Below are 16,159 nucleotides of genomic sequence, written 5' to 3' on the forward strand. Positions count from 1 at the left end.
ACTGGATTTGTTCATGAACCACGAGGGCGAAGTGATCAATTTCCAGAATACGGGACAACTTTCCCAAGTTATCCAACAGGCGGATCTGGAATTAGAAGGGTGCAAAGGAAAAAAATAGATGCCTATTAAAAATGAGGCTGGTAATATAGAAACATGAATCAGTCAAACGAAGTAGAGTAGAACCCCGGGATACAGCGTCCCCGCCTGATGACATTGTTCACTTTACAGTCTGGAATAATGTAGTTTTCCCTCCACTTTACAGCATTTTCCCCTACTATACAATAACAAAAAATATTTTGCAACCACAGTACAGTCGTATGCAAAAGTTTGGGCACTCCTGATCATTTTCAAGACTTTCCTTTATAAATCATTGGTTGGTCGGATCAGCAATCCCATTTAAATATATCATATGGCAGACAAACACAGTGATCTGAGAAGTGAAATGAAGTTCATAGGATTTACAGAAAGTGTGCAATAATTGCTAAAACAAAAGTAGGCAGGTGCATAAATTTGGGCACCCCAAAAGAAAAATTACATCAATATTTAGTAAATCCTCCTTTTGCAAAAATAACAGCCTCTAAATGCTTTCTATAGCTTCCAATGAGGGTCTGGATTCTGGTTGAAGGTATTTTTGACCATTTTTCTTTACAAAACATCTCCATTTCAGTCAGGTTTGATGGTTTCCGAGCATGGACAGCCCGCTTTAAATCACACCACAGGTTTTCAATAATATTCAGGTCTGGGGGCTGAGATGGCCATTCCAGAACATTGTGCTTGTTCCTCTGCACAAATGCCTTGGTAGAATTTGAGCAGTGTTTGGGATTATTGTCTTGTTGTATCCAGCCCCGGCGCAACTTCAGCTTCGTCACTGATTCTAGAGCATTGTTCGCAAGAATCTGGTGATACTGACTGGAATCCATGCGGCCTTCAACTTTAACAAGGTTGCCAGTACCTGCACTGGCCACACAGCACCACAGCATGATGGAACCACCACCAAATGTTACTGTGGGTAGCAAGTGTTTGTCTTGGAATGCTGTGTTCTTCTTCCGCCAAGCATACCGCCCCTTGTTATGTCCACAGCACCTTATTCCAAAAGGAAGCTGGCTCGTCCAAATGTGCTTTGGCTTACCTCAAGCAACTCTGTTTGAGGCATGTGCACAGAAAAGGCTTCTGCTGCATTACTCCCCAATACAGCATCTCCGTGTGCAAAGTGCGATGAATAGTTGAATGATGCGCAGTAAAATCATCTGCTGCATGATCGTGTTGTAGGTCTTTGGAGCTGGTCTGTGGGTTGAGTTTGACTGTTCTCACCATCCTTCGCCTCTGCTTATCTGAGATTTTTCTTGGCCTGCCACTCCGGGCCGTAACTAGAACTATGCCTCTGGCCTTCGATTTCCCCACTATGTTCCTCACAGTGGAAACTGACAGCTGAAAACTCTGAGCTAGCTTTTTGTATCTGTCCCCTAAACCATTATGTTGAAGAATTTTTGTTTTCAGGTCATTTGACAGTTGTTCTGAGGCTCCCATGGTGCCACTCTTCAGAGAAGATGCAAAGAGGAGAACTACATGCAACTGGTCGCCTTAAATACCCTTTCTCATGATTGGCTTCACCTGTGTGTGTAGGTTAAGGGTCAATGAGCTTACCAAAAAAAATGTGTGTTCCAATAATTAGTGCTAAAGGTGTTCAAATCAATAAAACAACTAAGGTGCCCAAATTTATGCACCTGCCTACTTTTGTTTAAGTAATTATTGCACGCCTTCTGTAAATCCTATTAACTTCATTTCACTTCTCAGATATCACAGTGTTTGCCTGCTATATGATATATTTAACTGAAATTGCTGATCCAAACAACCAATGATTTATAAAGGAAAATCTTGAAAATGATCAGTGCTGCGCAAACTTTTACATACGACTGTAAATGTATCAAATACAAACTTCACAGTGTTAGTGAACTTACGTCTCCAAGATTCCTGTCCGCTATTGCTCGACGCTATATAAAATGCAGATCTGCTACTAGTTTGCGTTACCCGTCATGAACATGCTGATGTGCTTTTGGCTAAATTACCTCCTAAATGCCTTTCTCGTTCTTCATTCATTTATTTCACAATCTCTTGTGTACGCTATATAAAAAAGTACATTTACATTTCACATTTGTACGGTGCTTGCTCGCCATGGGCCCCAGGGCTTGCATTGATGCACCGTAATATCAACGTTTGAAGGGACAGTTGTATTATTTATCGCTTCCTCGTGGTAGAAAAAAATAATTGATTAAAAAGAACAAATTTGATTTTTTTTAAACCCAAAATAGACTAATTATGATATCAACGTGTATTTTAAGAAATACTCCTTGATCGAGAAATTTTACTTATTTTACATAACATGAGCTAATAGTCGGCCATCTTGCTGCTAAGGATAACTGCAAACCTCAAAAATGGCAGGGCAAAAAAATGGGAGGCAAAACCTCAATTTTTAATGTTTTTTTTAGATCTCATTTTGTGTAGCAAATTTAAAATATATTTGAAAAAGCGGAATGTTTTTAATCAGATAGATAGATAGATAGATAGATAGATAGATAGATAGATAGATAGATAGATACTTTATTCATCCCCAGAGGGAAATTCACAGAAGTTTTCTTGTGGAAAACCCAGTTTGGCCCAGTTTCATTCAGACAACATCTCCAGAGCAGTGCTAGGAATTAAATGGACAGAACTTTTTCAAGGCAGTGGAGTATTTCCGATGCTCCCTTGTCCACATTTTTGTTTTTGTGGTTTTATTAAGGAAAAAAAAGTTTTTAAAATGCTATAAATTGTGGGAGTGCTCTGGTTGAATTTGGGGGTGCTTAAGCACCCCCAAAACAGGCTGGTTACACCCATAGGTAAAAGTTCACTGTAGATTGAAAGATAACACCATGGGGATTGCATCAGGGAACCTCTGGAGTCAGTTGGCTGAACTGAGAGAACAGGGGTTCAATGTTTTTGCAACACTTAGTTTTCAGATTTTTCGTTGTAAGAACATTATGAAATGTTGAATAGTTTGGTTCCAGTTCATGATTTTGTCTCACGTGTTGTTGATTTTTGGAAAATATTTTGAGATTTTTGTCTAGAAGTTTGAAGGCTGAAATATGTCAGAAGGTTCCAATACTTTTGCAAGGCGCTGAATTTATTATGTTTGAATCCTATACACACACACATACTACATGTAAGTAGTACTTAATGTACTCTAAATACTTTTTTTCAAATGACTATTAGTGTGAAAGGCATTAACTACGCATTACCATAGTTATCCTTCCCCTGCTATATGGCAATTTGACTTTGGGATCCCCACCTCAGAACGGTTTCATGTCGGACCCCGGGAGTCCATTGTGCCGCAATTTGATTCTGACCTGTTTGAACTGCTTGTAGATGACTTTGCTAACCGGGTCGGACAGCTTGATCTTCCCGGCGAGAATGGAAGCCAGCATGTTCCCCAAAGTCACCATCCCCAGGATAACCCTAAACAAAAAAAAAAAAAAACACCGTGAATGAAGCCCATCACCACGACAACCGCTCGTCAACAATTGCACTACGCACCCAGACTCGTCCACGACGGGCGCCTGGTCAAATCCCTTCTCCTTGAGGATTTTGATTGTCTTCTGGCAACTGACGGTCGGCAAGACAGTGAGGGGGGCCGACAGGTTTAAACTTTGCATGTTGAGATTCCACCACCTGAGAAATATTAAAGAAAAAAGAGAGTAAGAGAGGAGGAAATAGAGAGAGAGCGTGAGAGAAGAGAAGACAGTGTGAGAAAAGAAGAAAAAACGTAGTGAGAGGGAAGAGAAAAAAAAGTGAGAAGTTAAAAAGAGAAGAGAGAGAAAGGACAGAAAGGAGAGAAACAAGGAAAAAAAAAGAAACGAGAGAAAAAAAGATTTTTCAAAAATAATGAGAGGAGGAGAGAGATAAGACAAGAGACGGATGAGATAAGAGAAAGATAAAATAGTGAAAAGAGAGAAAGGGAGAAAGAGAGGAAAGAGAGAAAACAAATAGAAAAGACAGAAAAAAAAGAAAAAGAGAGGAAGAGAGATGAAGAAATAGAGACCAATTCCGTTTGAAAGGGGACAACGGTGACACTTGTAGAGTCTGAAAATGTCGCATTCAACTGACCAAGGTTTTTGCACCATCAGCTCCTCCTCGCTCAGGAAGCCCTTCTGCACCATCCATTTGTCACTCAGAAATTTGGACCTGACAATAAACATTCCATTTTCACTTAAGAAATCATGCTGTAAGATGTGACTTTTTTTCCATACTGGTAATTTTGTTCAGTGTCAGTGTTAATAATTGAAATTTTTCTTTTCAACTAAGATTTGCTCGGTAGTACACACAGTCCCTTTAAGAAAGCATGTTTGGGTTTGAGTCGGAATGCACCCAATTTTCTGCACCAGAAATGTTTGTCCCAAAAATGACCAAAGGTGCATTTTCAGTTTCATTTGAAAGAAAGAAAGAAAACATAAAAACTTGGGAGACCGCCTGTTAATCGGTCATCTGGCGTACGCTCTGCTACAACAGTACCGACTGTACCTTCCCTCCCCTGGTGAAAATGAACTACCTCTAAGGGACAAAATAAAATAAAAACAAAATAAAATAAATACAACAATTGAGCTATCTACAGATGAGTGGTTATAATTTGTAATCACATACTTTCCGTGCGTCTTTCAGTCAGTTCATCCTCAAGTCGATTGATTTAATATTTGCCTGTTGCAACTGCTGCACCATCTTCACTGATCCCCTCCTCCTTTTTTCCTAATGGTCTTATACACACACCTACAATCCTTTAAATCACCTTTCAGAACAACTTCATGGAAAATACCCTCTGCTTTTTTGTTAGTTGCTAGCTGAACTTTGGCTAACGTTTACATGCTAAAACTACAGAGTTAACGTACTGTAGTTCAGCCTTTTATTTCATACATACATATTTTGTGTGTGACTTTAAGTCCATTCGTCCCTGAAATTGATTGGCTGGCGCTAAGCTATTTCGATGGGTGTTTGATTTACTAATATTATTTTGATTTTATCCCTCGAAATATGCAAGTGTGACTAATTTTTTTTAAATTTTGGTGCATCCCTTGGTTTTGGGTCTGCTTTCTAAGTAAATTCAAACTTACATGTAATTTCGAACAGAGTCAGGAAGGATGACCACACAGCGCTGTCCTTCTTTTAATTCCTTGGCCATGTTGACGGCTGCTGCCATGGCTGTGCCGGAGCTTCCCCCTGAGCATTGTGTTTAAAATATTGATAGAGAAATATTCAGAGATAGTGAGAGAGAGCTAGACATCTGGCTAGCTAGACAGGCACAGGGACAGGGACATGGACAGGCACAGAAGACATCTGGCTAGGTAGACAGACAGACAGACCGTTAACTGGATAGTGAAACTAGACAGATGCACAGCTCGCTCAAAAGCGAGCTAGAAAGTCAGCCGGTTAGCGAGGTAGACAGATAGACAGCAATTTATGTAATAAGCTAGACAAACGGACGGATAAACAGCAAGCAACTTATCTATCTGGACAAATGTAAAGACAGCTAGCGAGCCAAATAGATAGATACACAGCCAGCTAGCTAGCTTGATGGACAGCAAGATTAAAGGACAGCTAGACAAAAAGCCAGATAGATACAGCGAGAGGGAGAGAAACAGACAATTTGACCAGTCCAATAACTGTGTTTTTAAAAAAAATAATAATAAAAGCACACATTTGTAAAAATGAAATTAAATACAATAATTGTATTGCAATGGTTAGCAGATTCGCCCAAAAAAGCCAAAGGTCCCCGATTCAAGACTGTTGGCCTGGAGAGGGATAGGCACCACAAGGCTGTACTTGCCCAAGACACACCACAGGAGCCCCTACAACCCTAGTGGTTAGGGAATCCAACCAACCAAACATAAATGATATTGAGAAATATTAGTTGATTGATATATTTATTTATTTTCTTCAAATTTTGCAGCGCGCCCTATCGTGCAGTGCGCCCTGTAAGTGATGTAAGCAGCAGGCGTAGGTGAGGACACGATAAGACTGCCGTTCACACATTTTTCCGTGAAATCCCATGTTTTTGTGAGATCGTTCACATTTCCAACTAAATGAGACATCTATGCATCTCCTGTGACTTAAAGGTGTCCTAATGTGCAGTGTGCCCTGTGTAGTCAAGTCAAGTCATTTTTATTTGCATAGCCCTTAATCACAAAGAGTCTCAAAGGGCTTCACAGGTTATTACACAGACTATTTTTTTCAGACTATTATTACACCATCCCCTGATCTGGAACCAACATGAGGGCAAGGAAAAACTCAAAAAACCTCAAAATGAGGAAAATGAAGAAACCTTGAGAAGGGACCGCAAATGTGGTATCCCCCTTTCAGGATTACCAGACAGCAAAGGATAATAATAATAATAATAATAAAAATAATAAATAATGTAGTGTTTAATACAGAAATAAAACCAGCCACGGAGACTGCGCCTCGACACATGGTCGTAAAAATACACTAAAAATTTATTTTCACAGTAATTTCTTTCCTTTTTACATTTTGAGTACCGGTACTTGTAATTGACTCTATGATTATGAGCTGTACGAATAAATGTGACATGACTCCTTGTCATTTTCTTAAAATTGTTTTTCGATCTTATTCTTTCTTTGAATTTTCACATTTTGGGTCCTTTATTCGATATGGGCTTACCGCAAAGAAGGCCCTCATCCCTGATCAGCATTCGAGACATATTGAAAGACTCCTCATCGTTGGACTTGTACCAGGTATCGACAACCTGACAGCACCAAATGAAGATATCAGCGCTTATGACAAAAAGGCAGGAAATAACATCTCCTGTCACTCACTGATCTGTCGAGAACTGTAGGAATGAAATCGTAACCGATGCCCTCCACTTCGTACTGGGTCTTGTCGGTCTTGTTCAGTGAGTTTGGCTGAGCGAGAATGGAGCCCTCTGGGTCGACTCCGACAATCTGGAGACAAAACGGGGCCTTCTCTGTTAAAATTGTTAATGGATCGTGGTATATATTTCAACCTGTGATGCACAGAGCCTGTGAAGTACAAAGTGGCAAAGGGATTACAGTACTATATTGAGTGAAGTGGTAGATTGCCAGCAAGGTGACTAAATTGTCATACGACTTGAGGCAGTGCCACGCACTGCGTGCCATACATTGGTTTTGGATAATGAAAATCTGTCGGGAAAAAAAAAAAAAAAATGGAAAAAATTAAATCTACTGGCCGAGGTCCTAAGTATAGGAGGCTGCAAGTCGCGAAGAGGATATTACCTTTATATAAATTATAAACTCAATGATAATCTCTGAGAATTCACCTTAATATTTGGGCAACGTTCCTTGAGTTTGCGGGCTATGCCTGTAATGGTTCCTCCGGTGCCGGCTCCAGCTACCAGCATGTCCACTTTACCTGCCAATAGAAAGTAACCTCAATCATTAAGCAGAGGTCTAACTTCCCAGTAGGCAAACCGAGCACACTTCTTGGGTCCCTAGCCAGTTTTATGTTTTTTTTGGATTATCATGTTGCTTAAAATAACAGTATCGCGTGTGTTCATTTTAGCTAACACAAAGATAACCCAAACGAACACAAAATGTAGTTTTGAAATGTTAATTCAATTCATTAAAAAAGTACAAAAAAATTAAAATCCTATCTGAGTTTGTGTGAAAAAGTAATTGCCCACTGAATCTAATAGTGAGTTGGGCCATCTTTGGCAGCAATAACAGAAATTAATTTCTATTTTACATAGGGCCTAATAGGCCAAGGGTTTTTTGTGCCTTTATGAATGGAATCAGCATTTACAAACAGCATTTTGCATTTCCTTGGGTTGTCTCTTTGTGATATTGAATTTGGTTTGATGATCTGAATCTGTTGTGATAAATACGCAAAAAAAAACAAAAACAAAAAATAGGAAGGGGCAAATACTTTTTCAGGGCGTTTTAAATAATATTTACTGTTTTGTTATATAATTACCATAGGTTTCTATACCCCGCTGTATGTTAATTTCACTCTGCGATCCCAACCTCAAAAAAAGCTTAAAGTTATATCCCGGGGGTCTACTGTGAAATGCATTGCTTGGCCGGTACCGTTGCACTGCTCTAGGATTTCTTCAGCTGTGCTATCATAGTGAGCAAGGGGGTTGCTGGGGTTGCGGTACTGATCCAGGATGTGAGAATTGAGGATCTCGTTCTTCAGACGCCAGGCGACCCCTACGTGCGATTCCGGGGAGTCAAAGCGAGCGCTGGTGGGGGTGCGCACGATTTCGGCTCCCAGGGCTCTCAGGACATCCACCTACATAGAGAAAAGTTTTTTATTTTGAGGATGAGTTTCAAATACGGATGTTAGGTAGTGTTAGGTCTATTGTGCAGGGAGTAATGGAAAACACGTAACGGCGATACGTAATTGATTGATTGATTGATACGTAATCAGGATATTAAAATATGTAATTACAGTGTCTGAAACTCATGACAAAAGTTACCGGACACCAGCCATAAAGTTGCCTGCCCCATTTTTCACAATAACACAATAAGACGACTAATCACAAAAAAAAAACATTGTTTTTGTAGCTTCTTTCGAATATTTCTTTTGGGGCTGAGGTTTTGGCTTGATTCCTGACCACTTATCCATTTTTCTTGTGTTCTCTGTGCGTCTACTTTGGAAAATGATATGCAAATGCTCGACCTTATAATGCTCGGGAAAGTCCGGAAGCATGAAGTTATTCGATGCAGGCTTCTGATTGGCTGCCGAGTATGCAAATTGCCAAACGAACTGAAATTCTGATATTTCGAAACTGAACGAAAATTTCGAAATAGGAATAAAGGAAAAGTTTGATTTAAAAAAAAAATTAAAAAGTAAAAAATAAAAAGCTGTCGGGCACCCGGGCAGAGACGTTGTGTAAATTGTACACCCGACGTAAAAGATGCACGCCCCGGGCGTCCGGGCAGACGTTATTTCAGACACTAGTAATTGTATTCTGTTACGGTAACAGAAATTAAGACATATTCAAATTACAAGTACATTTAGTCAGAATGAGGTCTACTTTGCAGGATTACAATTTCATTTAAAACTATATTTCGTATACATAGACGAATTGTGTCTATCATTTAAATTACGGAGAAGAGAGACACATATACAAGGCTTACACAGGAGAACAACCCGAAACTGTTGCGCTGATAGCTCAAACGGCCAATTTATTCACAACTTCATGTTTGCAGGCTGTGTCGCAGGCTAAAGCACTTCTCTTTTTGTCTGTAATTTATTTCTCCTTCAATGTAGCGCTCATTTTGTTGAATCTGTGCAAGCCTGCAGTTTCGTGAGGCTGCTATTGTATGTACGTGTCCCGCATTGGGCAGCGCGTATGCACGCTAGTAATGCGTTTAGTGACATTAAGTAAATTTCATTTATTATGATCTATTCTTGTTTTGCAGTTTATTGCCATTCAAAATCCAATATTTGATCACTGTTGTGAGAATTTTTTAGTTGGACTAGTAAATCTATATATTTGCAAGAGGTTCATATAAGTAAAACTTGAACCTTGGTTTGCTCCAAAAAAATTTTCAAGGTTGCATTGTTCATTTATGTTAAACAACATTTTGTAATTTTATATATAAGGGTTTTTTTTAAGCATATTTGGTATTTGAGTAATCCAGAAGTAATCAAAAGTAACTCAGTTACATGACTTCAATATTGTAGTATTCGGATTACTCTGATTTTTCCTTGCCAGCATGTCAGTTTCAGATCAGGGGAGGGTGTTATTGTGGCCCGTGCAGTCCTTTGAGACATTTTGTAATTAAGGGCTATACAAATAAATGTGACTTGAATTATGTTACTGATTCAATTTTTAACAGGTAATTAGTAACTGTATCTGATTACATTTTCAAAGGAACCCTTCCAACCCTGCTCACGTGTTACAAAGGAACTTCTCTTTGTAACGATTACTGTTAATGTGAATGAAATTCTGTAATTCTACTGTCATTCACAGTTCTTTAGTTGGCTAAACGTTAATGCAGTTCATATATTTCAATGAATGAGAAGAATGTAATTTAATGTTTATTCAAAATTATTAGTTTGTTTAATCCTGTTTGCTTACTATAAGACACTGAACCCATAATGCCTCTGATAAACAGGTTGTTGCCTTGCCTAGCTGACACCGCTATCGGTGTGTGAGTGTGAATAGGTAAGTGTGACACACAATACAAAGGGCTTTGGGATGTCTTCAGTGACTTGAAAAGCACCATATAAATGCAGACTATTTACAATTATCATACCAAGAATGTGGTTTTATTTTAGCTATTGAAAAACTTTAAATAGCAATGCTCATATCACCAGTTGAGGCGTTTTGACTGTTATTATGCACTGTCGTTCCTTATTTTGCCTACTGTTGAGTGGTTGCGCAATGTTTGCATAATTGTCAGTGTTAGACAATCATGTTGCTGTTCTTAGATTCTAACACCCTTAGAATTGTTGTCTAACTCATATTTTAACAAAAGGAGAAGATGCAGGGAAAGACCCTCAGAACAGGCTGGATATTTTACATCCCTTCTGTTCTTGCAAGTTAAAAATTAATTTATGGCTTCTCTTCTATTTTAGGTTCTGTTAAACTTTAAAATGTCACCCTTTTTCAAATTTGTGAAAGGTATTTGGTCTCAAAGTTTGCCGAGCACTCACCTTCTCCATGCTCATTTTCTCCGGCATGACAATGATGCAGCGGTAGCCTTTGACAGCGGCAGCCAGCGCCAAACCGATACCTCAACAAGGGCAAACAAGCATGAAGGGGCTTCAGCTTTCCGTTCGTTAAAATACCTTTTTGTCATAGTAACACGTGCAAACGCAAACACGCATGCTCCATTACCAGTGTTGCCGGAGGTGGGCTCGATAATGGTGTCACCCGGTTTGAGGATCCCCGCTCTCTCCGCATCCTCCACCATCCGCAGACTGATCCTGTCTTTCACGCTGCCACCGGCGTTGAAGTACTCACACTTGGCAACTACGCAAACATCACAAGGTATGAGTAACTCAGTGATAGAATACGAGTTTTGGTTTAAAAGTCCTTAATTACAAGTACAAAGCATGGCAGGGGTCTAATACACAACACAAAGAACCAAAGACAACCCTAGTCACAATGAGATAAAAACATAGTTTTCTGTTCCAGGGCGGCAAGTTTGACAAAGTTAAATAAAGTCAGAGTACTTTCACCGGTCCCTACAAATTTGCATTATTTGAGCCTAGATTTGACGAGACACCATGCAAACGTTATTTTTTTCACTACTCCTGAACTAAAAAGCTCATACAGAGCCCTGGATATGACATACAAAAGAAGAAATACGAAAAAAAGAAATACGAAAAAAAGAAAGAAGGAAACGGAAAGAAAGAAACGGAAAGAAAGAAACAGAAAGAAAGAAACAGAAAGAAAGAAACAGAAAGAAAGAAACAGAAAGAAAGAAACAGTCAGAAAGAAACCGAAAGAAAGAAACTGTCAAAAAGAAACAGAAAGAAAGAAACAGAGTCAGAAAGAAACAGAAAGAAAGACACAGACAGAAAGAAACAAAGGAAGAAAGCGTCGAGAAATACAGAGAGAATACATTAAGAATTACAGATAAAGAAAAATACCCAAAAAGCAAAAAAAAAAAAAGATGAATAGCAACCAATACATGCAGCAACAAATAAGGAACCAGAGAAATACAGCAAGAGAGAATGAAAAAAAAGAAATACAGCAACAAATAGAGAAAAAGAAGAAATATAGAAAGAAAGTAATTACAAAATACAGCAAAAATAATAAAGGAAGAAAAAACAGACAGCAAAACTGCAAAAAAGTGGGACAGAAAGCAAAAAAAAAAATCAAAAAAGAAAAAGCAAGAAAGACAGAAAGAAAGGGGGAAGAAAGAAAAAGAAAAAGAAAACAGCAAGAAAGAAAACAGGAAAATTGACATTGAAACAGAAATAAAGCAAGCAAGACAGAAAGAGTATGAAAGAAAGATGGAAAGAGAAGTGGTGGCAAAATAAAGAAAAAAGACTGGAAGGAAGAGAATGATCAAGAAAGAAAAAAACAACAATATTGTAAAAAGGGGCAAAGAACAGATCAAGAAAGAAAATACAGCAAAATTAAACATATAAATTGAAAAAAAAGAAGAAAACAGAAAGAAAAAGAAGAAAAGCAAGAAAGACAGCAAGAAAAATGTATGAAAGAAAAAACAGTAAAACAAAGAAACGCTGAAAAAGACAGAAAGAGAAGAAGAAAGAAAGACAACAAGAGAAAGAAAAAGTTAGCAGGAGACAGAAAAAAAAACACTGCAAGAAAAGGGGGCAAAAAAGGAAGGAAGTAAAAAGAGCAAGCAAGAGTATGAAAGAAAGAGCAAAAAGATAAGAGATGGCAAAATAAATAAAGACAAGGAGCAAAAACAAAAGGGCAGGTAAAAGACTAAAGAAAGGCAAGAAGCAAAAAAAAAGAAAGGGCAAGTAAAAGACAGAACAGTGGCAAGAAAAAGGGGCATGGAAGAAATGAAGCAAGAGAGTGAGAGCAAGAAAAAAAGCAAGCATGAAAGAGAAGGAAAGCAAGAAATAATTAAAGAAGAAATGAAAAAATAGGGGAATAAATCATACATTTTGATGACGGATCGGATAAAAATCCCTCTCAGACAGTACTGTGCGATGTGAAAAACCTAAGGAAAGACTTACGTATTTCACACTCGAGTCCAAAAGCGGCTGGGATTTTGTTGATCCGCACCATGGGAGTGTCGCCGATCTTGTGCAAAATGTTGGGAAGAATGGCCGGCGCCGGCGTTCTGTCCGCACGTAAACGATAAAAACAAACGCGTCAGCAAAAAAAAAAAAAACAATCGTTACATCAATTATATGACACAACGAAACACATCTAGAAAACGCTGAAAAACAACAAGCTCCGAGACTCAACTCACCGGAGGATTTGAGCATGAGGAGATTCGGCATGCGAGTTCTCAAGGGTCCACGTGCAGCGGCTAGGGAGGTCCGGACGGATCCACTTCCTTGGAATGGCGCCGGTGGGCTCGGAGGGGTTTTCAGCCGGCGGGGCGTGGTCAAGCCCGTTGATCGGGACCAAACTGTCGTGCCGTTTGACGTCACCGTTGGTTTGGTGATGCAGCTTGGCGGTGTGGGGGCAGATGGGACACTTGATGGGGGACTCTTTGGACATGGGAACTGACGGCATTGCTCCCTGTGGAAGTGAAAAGGTTTAGTTTAAGAGACACCAAAAATAAGGAGAGAAGACACTGATTAATTTTGAACTTGTAAGGAGAACAGGAGAAGGCCTACACTTCAGATAATAATTTCCAACCTGTTCTAAGAGTCTTCCCCTGAATCCTTTCTTTTATTTAAATCTCCTTGATTACTAAAGCAGATCTCCCCAACGCAGGGGTGTCCAACGTGGTGTCCTCTAAAGACAGCTGAGGTGGCTGCGGACCTGTTCTGAACATAGCTCACCGGTGCTGGGTCATTGTGATTTTCTAGTAAAATTATATATTTTTTAGTGGTAGAATGAGTCTACGTAAACCTACTTTCAAACATGAACCCAGTAATAACATAAATATTAAATGATAAGTTGTTATTTTAGAAATAGATATCTAACTGGGTACCATTTCCTCTAATTAGCAACAAAAAAGTAGCTTTCAGCATAGAAAGCTTGGAGACCGGGCCCGGCCCTAGAGGGTATGGAAATGAAACAAGGCCAACATGATTGGGAAATAACAGCAATGATGTAAACTGAAACTGTGCATAACAGTCAAAACAACAAACAAGTGTGATGTTCCCATGTCAGTGTACTTTGCTTTTGTGTCATATTAAAAGGTTCTTTGCACAGTAAAGGACTAGTGTATATAAGGCACGTTTCTTTTACCTAAAAAAATATATATAATAAAAGATTGTGTGTGCTATACACACGATGTTTAACGCTAATATTACATCATAATTGTACAATGATTGAAAAGGAAAATGGAACTGGGTCACGATGAGAGCACCGAATCCTAAACTTTACCAACAGCTATATCGATGACATACAAAAGGCATTAGATTATATCTCGTCATCACACTATTTTTAATCACGGTACCAGAGACAAATGTTAGAGAATGGAAAAAAACAAAAGTCATCCTGAAAGATATAAATAAATGTAAAAAGCCAGCACAAGCGACACAACTGTTTGATGTATCTGGTGACGACTCAAACGTTGAAGGAAATTACATAAAGACATTGTAAATTTTGTGTTGTTATTGTGTTCGCAGTTTATCCATCCATTATATGTACCGCTTGTCCTCAGAAGGATCGCAGGGGTGCTGGTGCCAATCCTAGCTATCTTCGGGCAGTGGGTACCCTAAACTGGTTGCCAGCCAATCGCAGGGAACGCAGAGACAGACAATCATTCACCCGCTCAAGGGCCAATTAATCTGACATGCATGTTTTTGGAATGTGGGAGAAAACCAGAGGGAGAACATGCAAACTCCACACAGGGAGGTTTGCAGTAGCTGGATTTGAACCCTGAACCTGTGCGCTAACCACCCAGCAACCCGTGCCCGCAGTTTATGTTGTCAATAATTTGAATCATTGCCACACGTATTCAACAACGTTTGTCACAACGGCGGCAGTTGGACACGTTACTACCATCAGACCTCCGGTATGGAGCTGAAAGCGTAGTTGTAAAACCACTATCCGCCACTAGTATTTAAATGTAAATTGCCATGTCTAAGCTCAGTAAAAACAATGTTCCCTATGTTGTTATCAATGACAATAAAGACAGTTCTGTTTTAATTTCTCTTCTATTGTCGTTTCCACCCACATTTGTGAGTGTGGATTTGCCAGTAATTTTTTACCTATGCCGGAATACTTCTTGGAACCATCCGAAATTGTCTCCACGGGGTAAAATAGTCCAAGTATCAAACTGGGATTCTACATAATATCCTTTGCTTGCTTCCAATATCAAAATTTGAATAAGCTAACCAGGAACATAAAAGAAAAAAAAACTAAATCAGAGATAGAGATAGATACTTTATTCATCCCCGAAGGGAAATTCACATTTCCAGCAGCATCCCTGAGCTGAGAACAATACAATAATAAATCAAAAAGAATACAATATACAAATACCCAGTGTGACGTGCAAAATGCCCACTGTAGCGTGTTATATAAAATATCGAAATAGTGCTACACAGAATACATATTGCAATAAAATTTGGTAATATGCAATGTAGGTGGTGTGGTTTAATGTGGGCTTTTACTCTGCCGGGTAGAGTTAAAGAGCCTCATGGCATGAGGAAGAAAAGATCTCTTCAGTCTGTCCGTAGTACAAGACAGTGACAGCAGTCTGTCGCTGAAACTGCTCTTCTGTCTGGAGATAATGCTGTGTAGTGGATGCGATGGATTGTCCATGATTGACCGCAGCTTTTCCAGTGCCCGTCTCTCAGCTACTGTTGTTAGGCTGTCCAGCTCTTTGCCCACAACAGAGCTCGCGTTCCTAGCCAGTTTATTGAGACGAGAGGCATCTTTCTTCTTGACGCTGCCTCCCCAACACGCTGTCGCACAGAAGAAGGCGCTTGCCACAACTGTCTCATAGAAAATTTTCAGGAGCTTTTTGCAGATTTTGAAGGAGGCCAGCCTTCTGAGGAAGTAAAGTCGGCTTTGCCCTTTCCTACATAGAGCTTCTGTGTTGGCAGTCCAGTCCAGTTTGTTGTCCAGCTGCACACCCAGGTATTTGTAGGTCTGGACAAATTCTACACATTCTCCTTTGATGGTTACAGGAACCGGGTGAGTTCTGGTTCTCCTGAAGTCCACCACCATCTCCCTGGTCTTGGTGGTGTTCAGGTGCAGGTGGATTGCGTCGCTCCATTGGACAAAGTCCTGAATCAATTTCCTGTACTCCTCCTCCTGCCCACTTCTGATACATCCCACAATCGCAGTGTCATCAGCAAACTTTTGCACGCGGGAGGACTCAGAGTTGTACTGAAAGTCCGATGTATACAGAGTGAATAGGAACGCAGAGAGCACGGTCCCCTGCGGAGATCCTGTGCTGCTTACCACAGTGTCCGATGTACAGCCCCCCCTGTTTCACATACTGGGGTCTGCCTGTCAGGTAGTCAGTAATCCATTCTACAAGGTGTGAGCTAACTCCCATCTCTGTTGGATTCC

General features: G+C 39.7%; 1 protein-coding gene across 1 annotated transcript in view; it reads right to left on the bottom strand.

Moving 5' to 3' along the window:
• The window catches only part of cbsa (cystathionine beta-synthase a), a 28,364-nt gene that overhangs the window by 3,399 nt on the left and 8,806 nt on the right, over positions 1-16,159 (bottom strand). Inside the window, exons 2-14 of the mRNA XM_088331825.1 lie at positions 12,930-13,204; positions 12,691-12,797; positions 10,868-11,002; positions 10,684-10,763; positions 8,103-8,307; positions 7,337-7,428; positions 6,855-6,980; positions 6,700-6,784; positions 5,139-5,244; positions 4,141-4,218; positions 3,571-3,705; positions 3,384-3,492; positions 1-85 (exon numbers count right to left, since the gene is read on the bottom strand). Coding sequence (XP_088187951.1) covers positions 1-85; positions 3,384-3,492; positions 3,571-3,705; positions 4,141-4,218; positions 5,139-5,244; positions 6,700-6,784; positions 6,855-6,980; positions 7,337-7,428; positions 8,103-8,307; positions 10,684-10,763; positions 10,868-11,002; positions 12,691-12,797; positions 12,930-13,198 — 1,612 coding nt within the window. The 5' untranslated portion in view covers positions 13,199-13,204. The remainder of the gene's footprint in view (positions 86-3,383; positions 3,493-3,570; positions 3,706-4,140; positions 4,219-5,138; positions 5,245-6,699; positions 6,785-6,854; positions 6,981-7,336; positions 7,429-8,102; positions 8,308-10,683; positions 10,764-10,867; positions 11,003-12,690; positions 12,798-12,929; positions 13,205-16,159) is intronic.

This window comes from Urocampus carinirostris, chromosome 3, assembly GCF_059441175.1.
Source record: "Urocampus carinirostris isolate Australia breed hairy pipefish chromosome 3, RoL_Ucar_1.0, whole genome shotgun sequence".
NCBI lineage: Eukaryota > Metazoa > Chordata > Actinopteri > Syngnathiformes > Syngnathidae > Urocampus > Urocampus carinirostris.